Source organism: Epinephelus fuscoguttatus, linkage group LG5 (assembly GCF_011397635.1).
Source record: "Epinephelus fuscoguttatus linkage group LG5, E.fuscoguttatus.final_Chr_v1".
Taxonomy (NCBI): domain Eukaryota; kingdom Metazoa; phylum Chordata; class Actinopteri; order Perciformes; family Serranidae; genus Epinephelus; species Epinephelus fuscoguttatus.
In genome coordinates this window covers 44,181,318-44,204,481 of record NC_064756.1, presented here as the reverse complement: position 1 = coordinate 44,204,481, position 23,164 = coordinate 44,181,318, and the positions used below count along the sequence as shown (strand labels likewise).

Sequence of the window (23,164 nt, the reverse complement as noted above, 5' to 3'; positions counted from 1 at the left end):
AGGAAGCATATATAGAGTAAACAGGATTGGTCAGAGCACAGAACCTTGCAGAACTCCAAAACAAACTTTAGTACGTAAGGATGGTTCATTGCGAACGTCAACAAATTGAAAACGATCAGATAAATAAGATTTAAACCAGCTCAGTGCTGAACCTTTTAAGCCAATTAAGTGATCCAGTCTCTGCAGCAGAATTTGATGGTCAATTGTGTCAAACGCCGCACTAAGATCGAATAAAACAAGTACAGAGACGAGTCCTTTGTCTGAAGCAATCAGAAGGTCATTTGTAATTTTAACTAGAGCTGTCTCAGTGCTATGATGCACTCTAAATCCTGACTGAAATTCCTCAAATAAATTATTATCCTGGAGAAAATCACACAGCTGGTCTGCGACTACTTTCTCAAGGATCTTTGACATAAAGGGAAGATTAGATATTGGTCTATAGTTGGCTAACACCTCTGGATCCAGGGTGGGCTTTATTAGTAGAGGTTTAAGTACAGCTATCTTAAAAGACTGTGGTACATAGCCTGTTAATAAGGATATATTGATCATATCTAATATATGAGTGTTAACTAAAGGAAAGACCTCCTTAAGTAGCCTAGTTGGGATGGGGTCTAAGAGACACGTTGATGATTTGGATGAAGAAATCACTGCAGTCAATTCTTGAAGAGAAATTGGGGAGAAGCAATCTAAATATATATTAGATTTTACAGCTGTGTTTGAGGTTAGATAGGTACTATCTGAGGGCAGGAGGTCATGAATTTTGCCTCTAATAGTTAGAATTTTGTTATTAAAAAAGCTCATAAAATCATTACTGCTAAGGGCTAAGGGAATACAAGGCTCAACAGAGCTCTGACTCTCAGTCAGCCTGGCTACAGTGCTGAAAAGAAACTCCAAGTTGTTCTTATTGTCTTCTATTAGAGCTGAGTAATAGTTTGCTCTGGCACATGGAGGCCCCCTTATAAGTTTTGAGACTGTCTGCCCAGATTAAACGAGATTCTTCCAGTTTGGTTAATCGCCAATTCCTTTCAAATTTTCGCGATATTTGTTTTAACTTACGGGTTTGAGAGTTATACCAAGGAGCGAATTTTCTTTGCTTTTTTAACTTCTTTTTAAGAGGAGCTACAGAGTCGAGCGTTGTTCGTAGCGAGCCTACGGTGCTATCAACAAAATGATCAATTCAGGAGAGGTTAAAGTCGGCACGGGAAACCTCTGTTACTGAAGGTATTGGTATTGAATTTAAGTAATCTTTCCTTAAGTTTTATGCGACAGCACTATCTGATAAACATCTAGTATAGTAACTGTTGCTGAGTGTGGTAATCGAGTAAAAAGAAATCAAAAGTAATCAGATAATGATCCGATAGCGAGGGATTCTGTGGAAAGACTTTTAGGTTATCAATTTCAATTCCATACGTCAGAACTAGATCGAGGGTATGGTTAAAACAATGAGTAGGTTCATGTACACCCTGACTGAAGCCAATGGAGTCTAATAATGAGATAAACGCGGTAGCCAGGGAGTTATTATCAACGTCGACATGAATGTTAAAATCGCCTACAATAATAACTTTATCTGATTCAAGAACTAAACTGGATAAAAACTCTGAGAATTCAGATAAAAATTCAGAATACGGGCCAGGAGCACGGTACACTATAACAAATAAAAGTGGCTGCGAGGTTTTCCAGGTCGGATGTAAAAGACTAAGAACGAGGCTTTCAAATGAATTAAAATCTAGTTTAGGTTTAGGGCTGATTAACAGGCTAGAGTTAAAAATGGCTGCAACTCCCCCTCCTCGGCCGCTGCCTCGAGGAATGTGGGTATTATTATGACTGGGAGGAGTGGACTCATTTAGACTGACATATTCATCTTGACACAGCCAGGTTTCAGTAAGACTGAGTAAATCAATATGATTATCTGATATTAATTCGTTGACTAATACTGCTTTAGACGATAGAGACCTGATATTTAACAGTCCGCATTTAATTCTCCTGTTTTGTCTTTCTGTCACAGAAGAGGTTTTAATTTTTATGAGGTTGTTATGCACAACTCCTCTTTGTTTAATTTTAGATTTAGATAATTTAGGTGGTCGGGGGACAGACACCGTTTGTATAAAACTATTAAAACTATAGCTGGGTAACTGAACTAGAAGCTCAGAGAGGCGTTTAGGACTGCGTCTCCGAGTCCTGGTCTCAACTCTGGGTTGTCAGGGATTTAAATTACTAATAAAGTTTGCCAGGTTTCTAGAAATGAGAGCAGCTCCATCCAAAGTGGGATGAATGCCGTCTCTCCTAATAAGACCAGGTTTTCCCCAGAAAGTTTGCCAATTATTAACAAAACCCACATTGTTTGCTGGACACCACCTGGACAGCCAGCGGTTAAATGATGACATGCGGCTAAACATGTCATCACTGGTCAGATTTGGGAGGGGTCCAGAGAAAACTACGGAGTCCGACATCGTTTTTGCATATTCACACACCGAGGCAATATTAATTTTAGTGACCTCCGATTATTGGCGAATCGGCGTCATTGCCGCCGACGTGAATCACAATCTTACTGAATCTACGTTTAGCTTTAGCCAGCAGCTTTAAATTTGATTCAATGTCGCCCGCTCTGGCCCCAGGAATACATTTGACTATGGCCGCTGGTGTTGCTAACTTCACGTTTCTCAGAATAGAGCTGCCAATAACCAGAGTTTTATCCTCAGCGGGTGTGTCGCTGAGTGGGGAAAAGTGGTTGGAAACGTGAACAGGCTGGTGGTGAGCCGTGGGCTTCGCTTGGAGCTGTGCTTCTGGCGAACCGTAACCCAACCTCCCGGCTGAACGGGAGTTACCGGAGGACAGTTAGCAGAGGCTAAGGCTAGGCTATGTGGCTCCGCACCGGCTACAGGGGACTGGCTAACTACCGCAGCTGCTGAATGGTTTTCCATGGTGCGGAGCCGCGCTTCTAATTCACTAAGCCTCGCCTCCAACGCAGCAAATAAGCTACATTTGTTACAATTACCACTGTCGCTAAAGGAGGCAGAGGCATAACTGAACATTTGACACACCGAGCAGGAAAGAGCAGGAGAAGGAGAAGTCATGGCTAAGCTAATGTAGCTAACAAGGCTAAGAGCGTGCAAACAACAGCTAAGAGATTAGCGAGAAAGTCGTAGAAAGGAGGAGAGCTATAGGTGCTTAAACAGAACCAGTGTGGGTTATGACTTGAAGTAGACGTAAAAGCAGCGTTAAAGCAACTGAGGTGAGAAAGCAGGCAAGTGGAATTCACCAGAGCAGTACAGAGACGCTGTCACAGAAACACCGGAAATGACACAACTCGCTTACCGCAATACGTCAGCCATATACTGCCACTGGTGATTACACCAACTGAAATGCTAAGGACCCTCAAATAGATGGATCAGAAACCTTTAGGCAGGAAAAATGAAATAAAAATGAATTGTATTTCTATGTAACACTGCATCAAAAAGCATAATGTTAATACTTGAAACTCACAATATAAGACTATATGCTAGTAGCAATGTATAATTAAAAAGCAAAACTATTGACAAGATAGTAAATAAAACTGGCATCGCTAAAATTAAGGTGAATATAAACGTGATGGATGTGAGAATACCAAATATGAATGGCTGTCATTATGAAAATACAAATATGTTAGAATAGCAATAAGAAGAGAGGGAAGGAGATTTTTGTAAGATGTGAGGGGAAAGAAAAGGTATTATATTTCTTAAACAGGTGTCATATGACGGCAAGAATCAAAATACAAGATTCAGATTTGAGTATTCAAACTAAACCACTGTAACCACTGACCATTGTGGGCTATTATGGTTTACAGTCTTATCAAAGCAAAAACATGCAGAAGGCATTAAAATGAAAAAATACAGCTGCAAACCACAATCTGAGGGTTCAAGCCCTTTCAACCAACAGCAGGAGGCAGCTTCTGTTGGCTGCAACAAGTGGGTTTTCATCTTCACGAGACTGAGCAAATTCACTTCAGCTTGTTTATTTCCATCTAAAGAAGGAGTAAGACCAGTCATAAACTTATCCCACCATTACAGTGTGTGCAGCATTTCAATAACAGCACACTCAAAGTCACATCTGCCCCCCTTCACAGAATGAACGAAACTTGGTCTGTACTTTCAGCTGTTAATACTTGATGTGTCCACTGAGTTTAACAAGGATTGCTCAAGGAAACTAGAGTTATGGGCCATGCTAAGCCCCACCTTTGGGGGGGCCCTGTTTTTTTTTTTTGTTTGTTTTTTTTTTTTTATCAGTTTCACTCATTTATAATAGAAAGTTGCATCCAAAGATGCTGTTGTTGGGGTCAACATATATTTACCTCACTCAGCGGCACCATAAATGTTGGGGTCAACATGTTAGGCTTCACACAGAGGCATCAAATATGTTGGGATTTAATTGGCTATCGGAAATAATTCATGATTATTATTAATAATTAATAATTATGTTAAATAATGTGACTTAATTAACATTAAATCACCTCGTGGGGCACCATTCCCGTGAAGGGAAAAATGATAGCCAGTTAAAGATAGTCTCATAAAATACGCTAAACTATTAATTTGGAGTTTGATTAATAATTAAATTGATGACAACAACCAAAATTAACAGTAATGCCTGAAGGATTTCGGAGTTCTTGACACAGCAGAGGTTGACTATTCATTCACCCTTGTGCAACATTAAACGGACAGCCGGTATGATTCCAAAGAATTATATTTATTCACAAATTAGCAAAGCAAACCAAAACACACAAATTCTAACTAACTATATACAAGCTTGGTGTGTGTGTGTGTGTGTGTGTGTCTGTGTGTGTGTGTGTGTGTGTGTGTCTGTGTGTGTGAGAGAGAGAGAGAGAGAAAGAAGAGAAAGACAAAGGCGGGTGTGGTGATCAAGGAGCCGTTTGGCCTACAAAGCAAAATGGCTGACAACAGAGAACTACCAAAATGGCCGAATCAAAGCTGGCTTCAGATCAGGGGAGGTGTTTGTCTGACCGTGTGGTCAGGACAAAGACAAAGGAAAAGAAGTGGGAACTTTGAAATGCCTGTTTGGGTGTAGCTCTGTTGAAAGCCTGTTTGTTAATGAGTCTATGTCAATGTGACGTGTGTTGCAAACAGTCTGGATTAGTGTAGAGATTGTTTAGTTGTGTGCAAGAATGCAAGAAAAGCTGTGATAAGCTATGCCCAGTTGTTACATTACCGATCCTTGAATGGATGGGGGAAAGAGTCACTTGGTGGTGTGCTGCTTTGTTAGCCGTCAGAAGAAGGCTGGGAAGGTGTGGTTTCTGCTGCAGTCTTTGTTGTGTCCTTTGTTCCAAAGGTTCTGATCCGAGGAAGCTGGTCACTCGGGATCCTTGCAGAGTTAGACGCTGGGTGCTAACTCACTTAGTTCCTTGTTGCTGGAAAGCTAGTTGCAAACCTTGTGTTTGCCAGAGTCTGTGATCAGGTGCTCTCTCTTTAGTGGTTTGGGCTATGGAGCCAGGGTCTAGGCCTCTGGGCTGTTCCAAGCCCAGCTGGAGAGCGGTGTGAGCTTTTGAAGCTCCAGGGCAAGGAGAGAAAGAAAGATCTGAAGGGAGCAAACCTTGTACAGATGCCTGTGACATCACAGAGTCACATGTGACTGTAAAAGGTCTTGTCCAATCAAGTTTTGGGACTTGAGTCTCACTGAGGTGTGAGGTGAGATCTCCTGTGGAGATGGGTGTCGCATAGCCCTCTTTGTTTGAAGACAAAGAGCATGCAGAGGAAAAAGCCTTTAAATTGTCCAGTGATGATTTTACCAAATGATAAACCATCTGTGGTCCTGTGAATCCCAACATCCCCCCTTTGGTCAAAGGATTGCACTTGATGTGTGATCCTGAGGGCAAAACATCTTCAGTCCACAGCTGAAAAGTTAATTTGTTAGTCCATTCACATTGTAACATCTGGCCAGTTTGTTAACCAACTGGGCATTTGTTGGTACTATCTATCTCGGCCTAGCAAGAATAGTCTCTAAGTACAAAACAAAACCTTCGGGTTACAGAACAAACTCCAGATAAACTACAATGACACTGGCATGGTGTAAAATAAGTAACTTGAGTTTCTCAGAAGGTTTTAGTGAGAAAAGGAATGTTAGTTATGTAAAGGTGGTAGGTGAGATGGAGAGAGGGAGTCATCTACGATGAGAAGGGCATGTGTATGACTATGTGTGTGAAGTCATAACGTGATGTCCTAACTTAGTGTTTTGAAACTAGGGGTGTAACTGACAAGAATTTACAAAAATAATCCAAGTGTACCTGCAAAGTTGGACAGTGGTGTCTCAGTCCAATCAGAAATTAGGCTACCTAAACTAATAGCAGTGTGTCTGGCTATTACTATTTAGAGCTACTGAGATTGCTGCTGTTGCTGGCAACTCAAGTCTGCCTAACTGCAAGAAACAAGGTACTTTGGATTAGCATTTGCGTTACTGTCAGTACAGGGGTGGACTAAACAAGGAGCGAGCTCTGGAGTGCCTGTGCTTAACTGGTGGCTCAGGGCTGTAACGCTCCCGAAAGCTAGAAGCAGAGAGGCATTCAGAGGCGCTGTCACTGTCTGAAAGATTCTGACTGTCGTCTGAACTGCGGTCAGACATGTCAGAGATGCTGTGCTCATCATCTGATTGGTCACTTGGCAGGTCATAGTTCTGGGCCAGAATCTCTGAGTATGGCCTTCTACAGCTTCTGTTCTGTGAATGGCCATCTCGACGCAGTTGGGGGACATAGAGGTTACGCTTCTTGTCTCCCTGCTGTCTTTTCACATCCCCCTTCGAGCTGTTGTGAAGGTGGTGTTTTGGGGCAGAAGATCTGTGTGACACTGCAGGATTTGAACTGACAGGTTCAGTTGGTATCCCTGTGGCTTTGGAAGGGACAGCAGTTTCCCAAGCTACCTGTGTCAATTTCCTGAGCTCATGCATGGATGGGATACCATTACAGGTCGTGAGTACAACGTGAGTGCGTACACAAGGATGCAAGTTACGCAAGAACAAGGACCTGAAGCTTGGATTCTCATCTAAGCCTGGTGCATTCTTGCCCTGAAAGTACGTGTGTCTCAAACGGTTGTAATATTCTCTAGGATTCTCAAGACGTGAATGTTTAATTTGGAGGGCTGCAACCATAGAATCAATCTCGTCAGCAGTGGCAGAAAATTCTTCTTTCAGTGCTTGACAGAGCTTTGTGTAGTTACTTCTGACACTGGGACGCTGGCACTAAATAAACTTGTGGACAGCTTTGGAGCTGGTCTTCCACAAAAGTTTAATCTTCTCCCTTTCAGTTGCCTGATGCAGGTCAGCTATACAGTTGTCAAGCTCTCTCAAATAATCATCAATATGCTGATCGCAGTTGTCTGGATCAAACAGTTCAATGTCTGTAGCTAAAAACTCAAGCACTTCAAAGTGAGAGGAGTCAGATGTCCTCTCTGGTGAAGGCGAGACCAAATTAGCATTCCTAAGGAGGTGTAAATCACATGCTGCAGGTCTCTGAGGGTGAAAGGCCGAGGTTGAATGGTTTTCAACCCCCCTTTTCCCCTGCGCATGGGTGAAATTGTCAAAACTCAGTTTCTGTGGAAGACATGGGACAGAATATCCTGAAGATAAACTACCTGTTTCCTCAACATCTGTGTTTGAGACATGGGATGTCAGGTCACTGTTACCTCTGTCTGTTGGTGGAGGTTGGGGTAATGACTTGATTCCCAAAGACTTAGGGTCTGGTGGGAAAGATTTCCACTTACTGAGTGGAGGAGGCGTTAACCTCTCATCCAGGGAGGAGCGGGAATCAGAAAAGCTGGAATCACACTGGCTGTAAGACTGTGCTGGGGCTAGATGTTCTGATCTAAGCCTAAACAGTTCTTCTTTATGTGAGCAGAGGTCTAACTCTGCTGAATGTAAATCATCTAAATAGCGCATGGCTTTCTTGTTAGCCATCTGTGCCTCATGGAGGAGGGAAGCATTTTGCACTCTTAGACTTTCTACCTCCTTTTCTAAGGCTGATTTGCTCTGAAAGGCAAGGGTGGTTTGCCTGTGAAAGATCAGAAGCAAGCATTTTAACAATGTACTACTGGATGCCGTCTATACATCACAGTTGTCACTGAGTAGAGAGTTTATCTCTTCAATACATTCACCGAGACTTAATCTGCTGATGAGTTCTGGACAGCCAGAGGTTAGGCTCTGTGCGATGGAATAGATAAACTGTTCTAAATAGGGGTTCGCCATTGTTAGGTCTTAAGAAGGGTAAGGCTAAAACAGGTTGTCCTAGCACAAGTCAACTGTTAAATTGGCTGTGGTGTTGCTTGGCAGACACCTTTGAATGTAACTTGTGAGTACACTAGCCTAACAAAAGAATGTACTGGCCTTCAGTGTGGGGGTAGCGTGGAGGAGGGGTCGCTACAACACAAACAGGCACCAAAGATTAGGGACAGGAATTTACGACAGTAAATTTGCCTGCAAAGACAACAACATGCACTAACTAAAATGTGTAGCAGAATCAGTTAGAGAGTTGTTTCTTAAAGTTAACTCAAGCTGGAACTTAGATCGTAACAGCGAGGTACAAACTTCACAGGGCTAGCACACTGTGGTTCTTGCTCATTCTTTTACTTAGGCTGAAATGCTTGGCAGTAACAGCCAGTTCTCACGTAAACTCTCTGTGCCACAGGTCCAGTGGCACGCTGTGATGAATTTCAAAGGAAAACAGGAACAATAGAATCAACTGCAAAGTTTGACAGCTTGACCAGACTGCATTGAATACGTGGTATTCAAATGCTGAACCAAAATCTTAAAAGTTTCTACAGGGTAGGTCAACTTGAATAGCTAGCAGCAATGGCAACTCTAGTGTAACACTATGAGGCTTAAGATAGCGGTGATCAGTTACACAATATCTCTCAAATTGCTTTGTCTTTGTGAAGAAAATAATTCTCACCACAATGTACTTCTTTGTAAGTACAGCTGAATGTCTACTGCTGTAGCAGACTAGTGGTGAATGTAAAGACTTTTGGGTAGTCCAAGAATGGAATCAAAGATTTTTGGTGTGAACCAAAAATGTATGCCGATATTAATATTGCACAAATATGAATGAATGTCAACAGTGCTACGCCTCGCTACGGGGCACCAAATATGTTGGGGTCAACATATATTTACCTCACTCAGCGGCACCATAAATGTTGGGGTCAACATGTTAGGCTTTACACGGAGGCATCAAATATGTTGGGATTTAATTGGCTATCGGAAATAATCCATAATTATTATTAATAATTAATAATTATGTTAAATAATGTGACTTAATTAACATTAAATCACCTTGTGGGGCACCATTCCCGTAAAGGGAAAAATGATAGCCAGTTAAAGATATCAGTCTCATAAAATACGATAAACTATTAATTTGGAGTTTGATTAATAATTAAATTAATGACAACAACCAAAATTAACAGTAATGCCTGAAGGATTTCGGAGTTCTTGATGCAGCAGAGGTTGACTATTCATTCACTCTTGTGCAACATTAAACAGACAGCAGGTATGATTCCAAAGAATTATATTTATTCACAAGTTAGCAAAGCAAACCAAAACACACAAATTCTAACTAACTATATACAAGCTTGGTGTGTATGTGTGTGTGTGTGTGTGTGTGTGTGTGAGAGAGAGAGAGAGAGAGAGAGAGAGAGAGAGAGAGAGAGAGAGAGAAAGAAGAGAAAGACAAAGGCGGGTGTGGTGATCAAGGAGCCGTTTGGCCTACAAAGAAAAATGGCTGACAACAGAGAACTACCGAAATGGCCGAATCAAAGCTGGCTTCAGATCGGGGGAGGTGTTTGTCTGACCGTGTGGTCAGGACAAAGACAAAGGAAAAGAAGTGGGAACTTTGAAATGCCTGTTTGGGTGTAGCTCTGTTGAAAGCCTGTTTGTTAATGAGTCTATGTCAATGTGACGTGTGTTGCAAACAGTCTGGTTAGTGTAGAGATTGTTTAGTTGTGTGCAAGAATCTGTTTGTGAACAGTATTAGCAAACTAAACACTTAGCTTTGGCGAAGCCAACTAATCAATGACCTAACTGCCAACAATCACAACAATAACTCAATGAACAGCATCAAATCACATACAACAAGTTAAACAGTCTTGCTTAGCCTGTAAAGCTGTGATAAGCTATGCCCAGTTGTTACGTTACCGATCCTTGAATGGATGGGAGAAAGAGTCACTTGGTTGGTGTGCTGCTCTGTTAGCCGTCAGAAGAAGGCTGGGAAGATGGTTCCAGGTGCAGTCTTTGTTGTGTCCTTTGTTCCAAAGGTTCTGATCCGAGGAAGCTGGTCGCTTGGGGTCCTTGCAGAGTTAGACGCTGGGTGCTAACTCACTTAGTTCCTTGTTGCTGGAAAGCTAGTTGCAAACCTTGTGTTTGCCAGAGTCTGTGATCAGGTGCTCTCTCTTTAGTGGTTTGGGCTATGGAGCCAGGGTCTAGGCCTCTGGGCTGTTCCAAGCCCAGCTGGAGAGCGGTGTGAGCTGTTGAAGCTCCAGGGCATGAAGAGAAAGAAAGATCTGAAAGGAGCAAACCTTGTGCAGATGGCTGTGACATCACAGAGTCACATGTGACTGTAAAAGGTCTTGTCCAATCAAGTTTTGGGACTTGAGTCTCACTGAGGTGTGAGGTGAGATCTCCTGTGGAGATGGGTGTCGCATAGCCCTCTTTGTTTGAAGACAAAGAGCATGCAGAGGTAAAAGCCTTTAAATTGTCCAGTGATGATTTTACCAAATGATAAACCATCTGTGGTCCTGTGAATCCCAACACTGTATACCATGTTTTGTGTTGATAACCTCAAAATTAATCAAGGCATGGCCTTTCCAGTATTGGCCTTAATTACAGTGGCGCCACCTTGTTGATTGGTGTAACTTTTGGTAGGCATATTCAGAACGCCACTCCAGATGTCTCCAGTGAGTTTCATTACGATTGCTCACTCATTTTGAGTGATGTCAGCGGCAATCTTTATCAATCGTTCTTCGTCTATAATTTTGCACTCCACTTGAGCCATGCTCACCTGTATTTATTTTTCACCCCTCTCTCCAGTTCTGCTTTATTAACACCGGGTTTAATATATTTTGCTTCCATCTCTCTGCCCTGCTCTACTCTACTTCAACGCTACCTCTTTACTCTACCAGTAGACTACCACATCCACCTGTTGCACAAAACGCACACAGCAGTGTTTACCCTAGGATGGAGTTGTAGGAGTGGAAGTGAAGCACACGCATGAAAAATAATTTTCACATGCGTGAAACTTATTTGTATGCTTGCAAAGCACAGCCTGCTGGGAAGTTTCTATGTATCTACTGGCACCAGAAGGGCTCTTTAGGACTAAGTACATACAGTACATGTGTGCACAGTAATGAGCAGATAAAATGTCTGTCTAGCTTACATATGAGGTGTCTCAAGATTTAGGAACATACAATTTTATTGCATATAATAAAAGTAAAAAGTCACTTGACATGCTGCTGTTTTGTGCTATGACCTATTTTAGTGCTGGAAGTTGTTATTTACGTGACAACGCCTGAACGCAACACAAGCTCAGCACCAAGACTACCGCGCTGCGCTGCTGTGCGAGCAGCGTGTTCACCTGTGTGTGTGGCGGAACTCCACCGTGCGCGATACAGAGAGCAGAGGAGAATTGTTAACGCGTGACCATATAGAGACAGAAATGACATGATGACATAACACGATAAATAGTATATTGTTATGTTATTATATGAAGCGTCTGTCTCGCAAAATAATGACTTTAGTTTATGAAGAGGTAAGACAGGGCTCTCTCCTCTTCTCTTATATGCTGCACTGTAGAGAGGCTTCAGTGTTGATTGGCTTCACTTGTGCCATGTAACCAATCAATGGGGGCTGTGGGCAGGACATTGTTACACAGCGTGTGCCTGTGACTTCAGACAGAGAGACCGCTGCAGCAGAGCCGAAGGACCGCGTTTTAAAATACATGCATTTTATCAATTAGTTATTAACTTTTACTATTTTTAGCAACTTGCCCCATCGGGCAAGTGAGTTGTTAGTTTACATGCCCGACCTTGAGTTTTACTTGCCCCGGGCAATCGGGCAATCGTTATTATTGAGCCCATCTACCGGCATTTGTGATAATTAAATATTTTGTTAATGAGTTATGGCCATTTTTGTACTGAAAGCTGCCATGTTTTTTTTTGTTTTTTTGTTTTTACTAGTTTTGCTTATTAGTTTTGACTACAACAGGGCTGACACATAAGAGACAGACAACCATTCACACCTACAGCCACTTAAGCCAGAGCATCAGGAGAAAACCCATGCTGACACAGGGAGAACATACAAACTCTGCAGAGGGGCTCCCCCATCTCTTGTTCAAACCAGCAACCCTCTTGCTGTGAAGCAACAATGCTAACTACTGCACCACCGTGCCACCTGAGGTAAATTATAGCGCCAACATGTAGCATAATTGGGTCATACTGCTTGAGAAACATTTGCGCACCATTTCCAGTTACTGCACCAAGTTTCATGTTTCTAGTTTGTTCCAGCTCACAGCAATTGGAGTCACGGTGAAAGGTAACAAATAGAAATAACAAACCAGCACAAAAACAGTAAGGTTCTAGACCTCTGGGCTTGAACCCTAATATGTCACTATTTACTCACAAAGCAGCTATGAATTTACTTAAGAGTTTTTTATTTAAATAGGTTCATTTCCAGATAAGTGTTTTTCACATTTACACTGTACACATGCACTTTATGCTGTTAGCACAGCTATCTGAATCAAGGATGTAATTATTCAGCAGAGTAAATGAGTATACCAAGACTTCTGAAAAATCTCCAAAAAAGTATAGAAAACAGGTATGGGAATCCCGAGCCAAGTAACAGACTGTATTTGCAGAGGGAACCAGTCAAACATCAACATTATCACTATGTACAATAGTTTTGAACCAATCCATGATGCTACAAATTCCTGTTAGCAATTGCACTTAGCTCAATGAAATGTCATCATCATGTAACAAGGTTTTACAAAGACTGAAATGTTTCTTATTTGTATTGATCATTATTCTCTCATGAATATTTTTCATCTGAATCATTTGTCAGTAACAAAAGGGTTAACAGCCATGTTCTGCAAACTCTACTCACATTAATGAGGATTCCCTTCTACATAATTGAAATTAAAATAGTTGGATTATTTTACTTCAAATATCCTACATTTGCGGTTTTCATTTTAGACTCCAATGATGTCATTCTTTCCTAGCTGAATCATTTTCAAATTAAAAATAATATTTTTCTTAAACAAAATTAAGGTCACCATAATAGTGCAAAATATTCTCCTAAGTCCATGCATTGTGTATTTACTCACCAATGAACCTTGTGCATACATTAGTAACCATACAACTGAAGCTGCAACATGGAGGGACAATGGCTTGTACAAGGAAAATGCTAAAGGAACCTCTAAGTCAACCTCAACAAAACAGAAAAAACTGCTATTGCCTTGAAGCAAAACAGATAAAACAAGGTGGTAGAATGGACTGGTGATGCGAGACAATGCCATCTATTGGGAGCAACATGCCTGAGATTAAGCATTTTTCTTATTGTCACAGACGTGTGGTCAAACATAGACAACATGAAATTCACTTATACATCAAGTGCAGCCACAGTGGAAGTCCGGCAACACAAAATAATCATGAACATTGATTGTAAACCTCAGATTTTTTGTAGATTCCCCAGAACCAAAGGAAGTCTTTGTTTAAGAGCCACCTGGAGGTAACAAACACAGGGAGAAATCCATCATTTTAGAGACAGACATACCAACTTTTCGGGACACACAGAAAATAACTACCTGATGTATGAATGGGTGGAGCTGGCTCAGGGGAAGTGAAGACACCAAAAAAAGAAAAAAAACAACCTCCACCATAAGGTTTCATTACAAATTACAATTATACAATATGATTAAGAGGGGATCTATTCCTTAAGATGCATTGTGCAATTGAAACTTAACTGTTTCTATTATTTGAAACCTCACAGGGGCCAATATGTTGTTTCAAACACATACGCAAAGAAAAAAAATGCTGCAAACACTTATCACATATATTTATATATCAATATACACAATGTAGTAGCTTACTGGTTCGTGACTGTAGCAGCACCTTCAGTTTATATTCAAGACAAATCTCCAGTGATCAAATAAAATAATGAGAATAAAAATACATAAATAGGGTTAAACACAGAGTGTGCACACAATGATATATGGTGAGAGTAAAAACAATATGAAAACTGTGGTGGAACTCTGCTTAAGTTCATGTTTTATCATCAAACAATAAAAGAATGTATAAAAAAATATCTATTTGTTTTAAATGAAAGGTTTGACTCAATATTCAACTACAAAACGCATAATATTTACACAAGCATCATTAATCATACTTATTTCATACAACTGTTACCAGAAAAAGGTGGCGTAAGACATATTTAATCAGCATTTTAGGAAAGAATTTTAAAACAAAGACACAAAATGTTATGTAAAAGTGAGCACTCCATAAACTTTAAATGAGTATTGTACTAGTGCTGAACAAGACGACAAGTCTTTCCATAGTCCCTACAGCAAGGCTGGTTTAAACTGTAAGAATGTGCAGGACAACTGCAAACGTAAGGAACAGAAACACCACTGGAGACAAGGCTGACAGTGGGAGGCAGCAGGTTGATAATGTCTGTGTGTGTGTTTCAGCACACACACACTGTGGTCTTGTTATGCTGCGGGAGAATGGGGGAGACATTATTGGACTCCTTCTGTTTTTCCTCTGCATTGTGCTGGGCCAGTGGCTGCCTGTCGGCAGTCCTGAGTCTAGCCTTCTTAGTCGACTGGCCTGATGAAGGTGATGATGATCTGTCAATAATTCTTTTGCTGTTGGCTGTCCTGCTGCCAACTGCCACACAATGTGTGGGACTGGACTGACTGGGCAACTCAGCACTACTGTTTGGACACAGTAGAGTCAGAGTGAACGGGTCAGACAGATTCATGTGGTACAGACTGTTGCTTCCTGATAGTCCATCCCGTCGCTCCAACGCAGGGAGGAGCTCACATATGGCAGAGGGAGTGTCTTCCTCCAGAGGCCGCTGTAGAAGAAAAGGATTTAAAAAAAAAAAAGGACAAACATCAGCACTTATAAATGTAGATAGCTGAACTACTCAATATTTACAATACCATACAAAACAAGCAGCGTTTGGCGGGACCTCGCACTCGCGCCCGTTTCGGCCCCCAGCTTATGTCGTCACTGTGAATTACTTAGAAATATCAAACATATTGCCACAAACATCAGAAAATCCTTACAGAGCTGAACGTTTTGATGTTTGAATGCTTTCTGTAGCTGTAGGTATGTAGAAGTGATGTCACATTATGCAAATTAGATGGGCGAATTTCTTCCCATCAGATTCCTCTTCCTTTATTTTGAGGAAGAGACAACAAAAACAGCAGAAAACAAAAGAAATCTACTGTGTAAATGTGTTCAAAATTTTGTTTTACTGAGATTTATGAAATCCAATATGGCCACCGCCGAGTGACATCACAATATGCAAATTAGATGAGTTAATTTACTCCTATCACAAACTTTGGGTCATGATGAATAGTTTTCTCATTTACAGTATGCCTTTATCTCTCACCACTTTCAAGCCACAGTCTTTTGAAATGTTGAAATGAAAATGGAATATTTTCCTCAATAAACTCTGGCACCTAAAGGGTTAAAATGGAGATTGTGCCCCTGTCATGTCTGAATGTAAGATGTAGACACACGCACAGACATCATGTTTCTATGAGTTTGTGTGTGACAGAAGTTGCCATGATGATGAAGTAGGTGCACCTGGCAGAAGAGCAGAGAGAGACAGACAGAACACAGAGAGACTCTTTTAGTGGAGATTTAACTCCTCGAAGAAGTTCTTCCCATTCCCAAACCGTTGATCCAATCATCAAAAAAAAGTAATGGTGAAAGAGATAAAGTTATACAGAAGATCTGTTTAGCAGCAGTTGAGGTGGCACGTGTGGAGGCGATACGATAAACGGTGTAGAAGGAGATGTGTTTTTTTATGAGCACGTTTGAGAGGAAATCTTACTCTGAAAGGGCAAGTAGCTCACTTCCTGTTGGATTGAGGTCCTGGGTGTCAGCGCGTGATTTGTAAGTCAAACACACCAGTTTTGGTTTGATCTTGATACGACATTCCTACGGGCTGTAGTGGCCATTTTAGTGCACCTAGGTGGCACTAGAGAGCCCATTTTGGCACTTTAGTGGTTAATAATGTGTATTTGCTGTTTCAAATGAAGTTTCTGCTGCTGTAATCTGTCCTTTAAAGATTGTGAGACACACAGACACTCAGAACTGTGTATACGCGTGTCTGTGTGTGCAGCCGTTGTCATGGCGATTAATGACTTGCCTGCACGTGAGGGGCACAGAGAGAGCTCATGAGAGCAGATCAGCAAAGGCTGTTTATAATGGGTTTGAACTCCTCGAACAAGTTCTTCCCATACCCAAACCATTGGTCCAATCAAGAAAATAAAGTGATGGTGAGAGACAGCCACTTCTCGTGAAGAGTGAGAGTCAAAAATGTGGTCAGAGGAGCGAGTTTAAAATGTGTTGCATCCCAGCTGTTTCCAGAAATTTCTCCTCTGAGTTTACATGGGAGTGAATGAGAAAAAAATCGGCGCTCCCTTCGCTTTGGAGCCACTCAGCAAAAATGTGTACATGTGAGAGATTCCATGTCAACATATCTGTGAGCAGGACAAATTTTCCTACGTTTTGTGGTATAAATTGTGTATGTACAGTGAAAATTGTGGCCATGGCAGCGAGTTAAAGACAAAATTTTTAGACGATTTTTAGAGCTCTTTCCACTCTAACGCGCAGCATTCCGTGCAATACACACCCATTGTAAACTGACAATTTCTCCACTTTTGCTCATGGTACTTTGAGAGGCACCGATCAAAAACGGTAAAAGATATGAAAAAGATGAAAACATGAGTGAATAGATGAGACCTGTGGCAACATTTGAGAGTTGGAATGGAGTCTGTAGCACAAAGTATGGAGACGCTGTAAAAGCTGGAAAAAGCCCAAAGATTGGTCTCTTTCTCCCCCTGCTGCCATTCATTTCCTATGGGGCAGCTTTCGAAGATCGTCAGGACGTTTTTCTGACATCTCACCTTTAGGAGGCCATAAAATCCAAAGTAATCGAGTAATGAAAAAGTTATAAATAACATTTGATTAGAAGGAGTTGATCTGTCATCTGTGCAAGTTTGAAGCCGATAGGATAAATGGTGTATGACAAGAAGATTTTTTAGGAAAGGCAGTTTTAAGGCAAAATCTTACTTTGAAAGGGCAAACAGCTCACTTCCTGTTGGATTTAGGTCAGGGGTGTGAGCACGAGAATTGTAGAGCTTGATGAGACGAACGCGTCAGTTTTTGTTTGATGTCTCTACGACATTCCTACAGGCCACAGCGGCCATTTTAGTGTGCCTAGGTGGCGCTAGAGAGCCCATTTTGGCACTTTAGGGGTTAATTACATGATTTTCTAAAATTTTTCACCCGTTCTGATGTGCGTGCCAATTTTGGTGAGTTTTTGAGCATGTTTAGGGGGTCAAATTCCAGTTCAAAGAGGCGGCGGGAGAAAGAAAGAAAGAAAGAAAGAAAGAAAGAAAGAATAAACGCACCAAAAACAATAGGGCGAGGACTGCTCTGTGAGCAGTCCTCTGCCTCTAGGCTCGGTCCCTAATAATGTATGTCTACTAGGGCTGTCAACGAATATTCTAAATTCGAATTTAAATTTGAAAAAAAAAAAAAATGGACCTTCAAATGTGAAAATTGATATTCGATTGTGGAGAAAAAAAAAACACCACCGCAGCTGTCCTCTTTGCGAGTGTGCGTTGGCCTGGGCCGCTGCACTGAACGCACTGCATAAACGCCAGGGCCACACCACCCGAGGAAGTACTGCTGGTCGACAAGCGGTTCTGCTCCCAGCTGTTGCCTCCGTCGCCCCCCGGCTTGACACATTCGCTCGCGGCTCAGACGCAGAAACGGAGCTGCACGGCGCGGCGCAGCCGGTGTGGATGACACAATCAGTTAACATGGGCGGTGTGGCCATGGGTCAGAGAGGGGGGGGCGAGCGAGAGGTCCGTGGTCGTTTATAACGTAATGTTATAGATAATTGTTTTATGTGTTTTAATGTGTAGGTATGTAAATGTTTTCAAAGATGTTTATGTTGAAATAAAAATACCTACAGGTAGCTATGTTTCCTTGTATTAATACATTTACAAGTATGTTTCCTTGTATTAGTTTGCCCTCTTATGGACATAATGCGAAAAAAAAAAAAATTCGAATGGTTCGAACCTATGAGTTATTTTTAGAAGGAATATTCGAACGTCATTTTTGAGCAATTTTGACAGCCCTAATGTCTACTTAAAGCTGGGGTAGGCGAAAATCTGGAAAAGGCACTGTCTGATTCAGCCTAAATTCAAGAAGAGGTGCTGAAGTCTAGCTTTATCCCAATCCACTTGAATTACAATATGCTAAAAGGTTATTAAGGAACTTTTTGTCTAATCAAGTCAAAATTAAACTGCCTACCCCAGAGGCCTGTATTATGAAGCCAGTTCAACAGAGTCAGGCTCTCTTTGCCTAAGCTGGCTCAACAAACCCTTAAGCCTCAGTCAGACATAACAGGTACCACAAAGGTGGTTATCAACTGTCTGTGTTAACTTTCTGCTTCAGGCTCTCCATGTGTTCTAGAGCTGTCCCAAATGATTTTTCTAGTGATTAATCTAGTGATTATTTTTTTGATTAATCTAACTATTAATTTTTCGATTAATCAACTAATCTAACGATTAATTTTTCGATTAGTTTAACGATTATTTTTTCGTTTGTCGATTATTTTTCCATTATTTGATAAATGAGGCAATTTAAACAATATTAATACCAAAACATTTCTTATTAACATTAACATCATTTAAGGTCACCTTTCCTATAGAACAGGTCTATACCTTGTCTTTTTATTAAATAAACTAAATAGCCTTATGTTATTTATCTTATGTCATTTCTGTCTCTACATGGTCGCACGTTTACAATTCTCCACTGCTCTCTGTAATGCGCATGGCGTTGATCTGCACCGATGCACGCACAAACGCACACAAACACGTGCATACACACACACACACACACACACACTAGAACGCAGTTCAGGTTGCATTTTCCTGACCGAAAACAACCCAAGTGAAACAATTATAACCGAGCCCAGCCCGAACCCGCAGCATGGCACTGTGCACACAGTCAATGGAGCGGAGCCTATGTTGCATTCAGGCATTGTCACGTAAATAACAAATTCCAGCATTTAATTTGGCCATAGCACAGTAGCACAACACTGCTGCTGCTGCACGCCGCCATTTTTTTGTTTGAACCGACGCGTTGACGCAAATAATTTGCATCGCCCCAGCCCTAGTGTGTTCCCATGAAAAACTGATCAGCTGCATGATGTCTACTTCTGTCTTTCAAGGTTATTAAGTAGACTTGCACCGATTAATCGGCAGCGCTTGGAATTGGGCCGGTTTTCACGTGATCGGCCATGACCTGCGACCGGCCGGTCAGTCTAAAATATGCCGATTTAAAACGCTGGTCAAATTCCCACCGCGCCACATGATTGACATCCAGTGACATCAGCAGCTCACACACATGCACATGTGCAATTCACAGCTTGGGCGATGTGAGGAAGGGGACCTCAGGGACACAATGGTTTGGGTAGGACAACTATGGAGTAAATGATTCCGGCCAGAGAATCAAGTTTGAAGGAACACTTTAATTTTCAATGCAGGAAGTTCACAACAAGTGTGTATGTGTGTGGTTCTGAAATAAACAAAAGGAAAAATAGTTTTACACTCAATTCTTACAAATATGGCTTCTCACCTTAATCATTCACGCACACACATCAAAAGAGAGGAGAAAGTTGCTAATTGCCCGTGTTGCACGTGCCGAAGATCCTTTCGTACAGGCGACCTACATCATGTCGGCCGTATGGAATTTTTGTCTATTCAAGAAATTACTTGCAAATGCTATAAACCAAGTGTTATTATTTTATTTATCTATGTTTTTATTTATGTATCCCTTTTTTACTTATTTATTTTAATACTGTACCTGAAGTTATATTTGAGCAAAAAGGAAAATGTTTCTTAACCTGTGTCACTGTTTTTGTTTGTTTGTTTGAGATGATTATTGAAAAGCTGGTTGTGTCTTGCTTAAAATGCTCTAATAAAGGAAAGATAGAAAATATTGCAATATCTTGTGTGCTGTAAAAGTGGTTTGAAAAAAATGAAATCGGAATCGGCGGTCCAAACGCTCTGCAAATCGGAAATTGGTATTGGCCCAAAAAAATTTTAATCGCTGCAAGTCTATTATTAAGAAAGCATTACAGTAAAAAGCAACAATATTGCTTCAACTGAGGTGATAGAGGAATGCTTGCAGAAAATGACGAACTGTATGAATTCACAAAATGATATAACCTATTTATTTAACCTCTCCATTTATTTTGAATGTGACAGCTGCACATTCCGCATGCAGCTTTGAAGATTCAAATTTGATGCAGCAGATTTAAATATGATACTCAAGAACTACATTGAGGTCTGTTACTATCCCGTAACAAAGGAGACGTGGAAATTCCTTTCATTTTCGGACCAATCAAAGTGTACTGAATTTAATGTAGTGCTGCATGATCTAATGATGCATGATCTGATAATCTAATCGCAATGCCAGGCTGTGCGATTACATAACCGCATAAAAGGCTGTGATTTAATGTAAATAAATGTTAACGTGTGTGCCTCTGAACATGACTACCTGTCCTGTAGTGTGTGGACTTTGTTGGCATCACGTCCACAAGCTATCCTGGTGTGTGCAGCACTTATGGTCAGGTGACCACCTATTATTATTATATTGAAATAGCAATTGCAAATAGCGATATTGTCCACTCAAATCGCAATCGCATATTTTTATCAAATCATGCAGCACTAATTTAATGATTGAAAATTTTTTGTGATCAACCCCAATAGACTAATCTATAAACTGCAGTGGAAAATGGATTTCAGCAATCAGGACCAAGCATAAAGGCATAATTCAAAGTGGTGATGTTATTGTATGGTTTAAAGAAATGATACCGCATTTCATATGCAAGTAAATGTCATCCCGATTAATAATACAGTGAACTATCAATGTATGTTACCTGCGATTTTGCATTTGCATCATTGATCACTACTGTAATTGCACAACCTCGCTCAGGGGCATTTATGTAACATTGGGCTTCACAAGCTGGATGAAGTGCACTGATGGCGTATTCCCTAAGCCGAAAATCTGTATCGCTCTTATATTGAATTTTGACTACATGTGATGCTACTCTAAGGAGCTGTGAAAGGTGTCTTTTAGCAGATTTCAAGTCGAAACTCAAAAAAAAACTGGTCCCAAACAGGTTAGAGTTGCTACATAAGTTACCATGGCAATCTAGCCAGGTTAAAAGTGGTACACCCCTCAGCTTTAACCAGGAAAAAAAAAGCTTCAGGTTTCAACAGAAGGGCTGAGGACGGTGTGGACATAATCAGGGATGTTCCTGGCGACTAATTTCCCTGTCGACTAAACGATTTTAATTAAGACTGTTCGACTACTCTAAAAAACACTCAAAAAAAACCCTCCCAAAAAAATAGTGTGTGCATTAAGAGCCCTTTGAAGCCTTTAATCATAATCTTTAACAAGGTTGGATTTTAAATGCCACTGAAGTAGGAAACACTTTGCACCGTGTGGTATGAATGTGAACATGATGAAAACTAGGGATGGGAGTCAAGAACTACTTTCATTCCCTTATTGATTGTTTTCATTACGCCGAATATTTATGTTGATGACGCACGTCACGCTCGTCAGTCAGCAGCACATTCAACAACAAAGACGACGTAATGGGGGAGAGACAGAAGCTGTCGAAAGCAAGGCTTCACTTCATCAAAAAAGACTAACAGTGCGACGTGCAATTTATACAGCACCGTAATTACATGCAAGGGCGGAAACACCACCAACTAGGCCTGAACGATATGTCTCGCCATCGTGATGCACACGTGTGCAATATTTACATTGTGGGGCTTGCAATGTGGCTTGCCCTAATTAAATTAAGCATGCACATTTAAATTGCCTAGTGATGCGTGTAAAACTCGCTTCCATTTTAATGACTGACCAACAAAGATGTCTAATTTAGTGGAATAAAGAATAAATGGCCTATTCAAGTGCTGGAATCTGTTACTTATGTGACAACGCCTGAACACAACACAGGGTCGGCTCCATAGACTGTGTGTACAGTGCTGTGCTGCGGGTTCAGGCCGGGCTTGGTTAATAGATGTCTTGGACTCGGGAAAACGCGCCGCAAGCCGTGCTCTAGTGTGCTCACCTGTGTCTGTGTGTGCGCGCGCACCTGTCTGTTTGTGTGTGTGCATCGGGGCCGAACTCCGCCATGCGCGATACAGAGAGCAGAGGAGGATTGTAAGGCACGACCATGTAAAGACAGAAATGACATGCCGTTGTGTAAACAACAGAAGTCATCACGTTATAAGGTGAAACGTTTCACCGTCTAACACGATAAATAGTAAATTGTCATGTTATTACATAAAGCGTCCGTCGCGCAAAATAATATAACTTTAGTTTATTAAGAGATAAGACGGAGCCCTCTCCTCCCCTCTTACAGGACTCAAAAGGGCATGTGACTTCGCAATGCATTGTGTGTAACCAGCGCTATTTTTACAGGCAAATTGTTTTGTTTACACTGCGTTGCGCCGGGAGAGAGACGTGAAGCGAGAGATTTAAATGGACCGGGCAAAGGAGAAGTGTGTCGGACGATACCTTGACAAAATCCAGAAAATAGGTGGAGTGGATCCGTATGAGCATGGAGACTGGACTCGGGATTTAAAAGCCCTGCCGCCACTGACTGAAGCTGAGCTTGTCCTCTATCTCATCAACGGTATAAGTTATTATACCGGCGACAAATTTAGGAATGCCAAACCTTTAAGGGCTCATGGGCAAGCAAACTTTGGGTGGGTGCAGGACCTCCTATTTTTACACCTTAAAGAGAAGACCGTCGTCATTTCAGAGGTATGTAAACTTTACAAGCCTCACTGTGCCCCACCTCCTTGTGGTGCTGCCTGTTT

The 23,164-nt window shown here is 41.3% G+C and overlaps 1 protein-coding gene across 2 annotated transcripts in view; it reads right to left on the bottom strand.

The window, feature by feature from the left end:
* Positions 1-12,840: 12,840 nt before the first annotated feature.
* ppm1da (protein phosphatase, Mg2+/Mn2+ dependent, 1Da) overlaps positions 12,841-23,164 on the bottom strand; it is a 48,422-nt gene continuing 38,098 nt past the window's right edge. For both annotated transcript variants that reach the window (XM_049576764.1, XM_049576765.1), the window contains one exon: positions 12,841-15,087. In XM_049576764.1, coding sequence (XP_049432721.1) covers positions 14,695-15,087 — 393 coding nt within the window. In that variant the 3' untranslated portion in view covers positions 12,841-14,694. The remainder of the gene's footprint in view (positions 15,088-23,164) is intronic.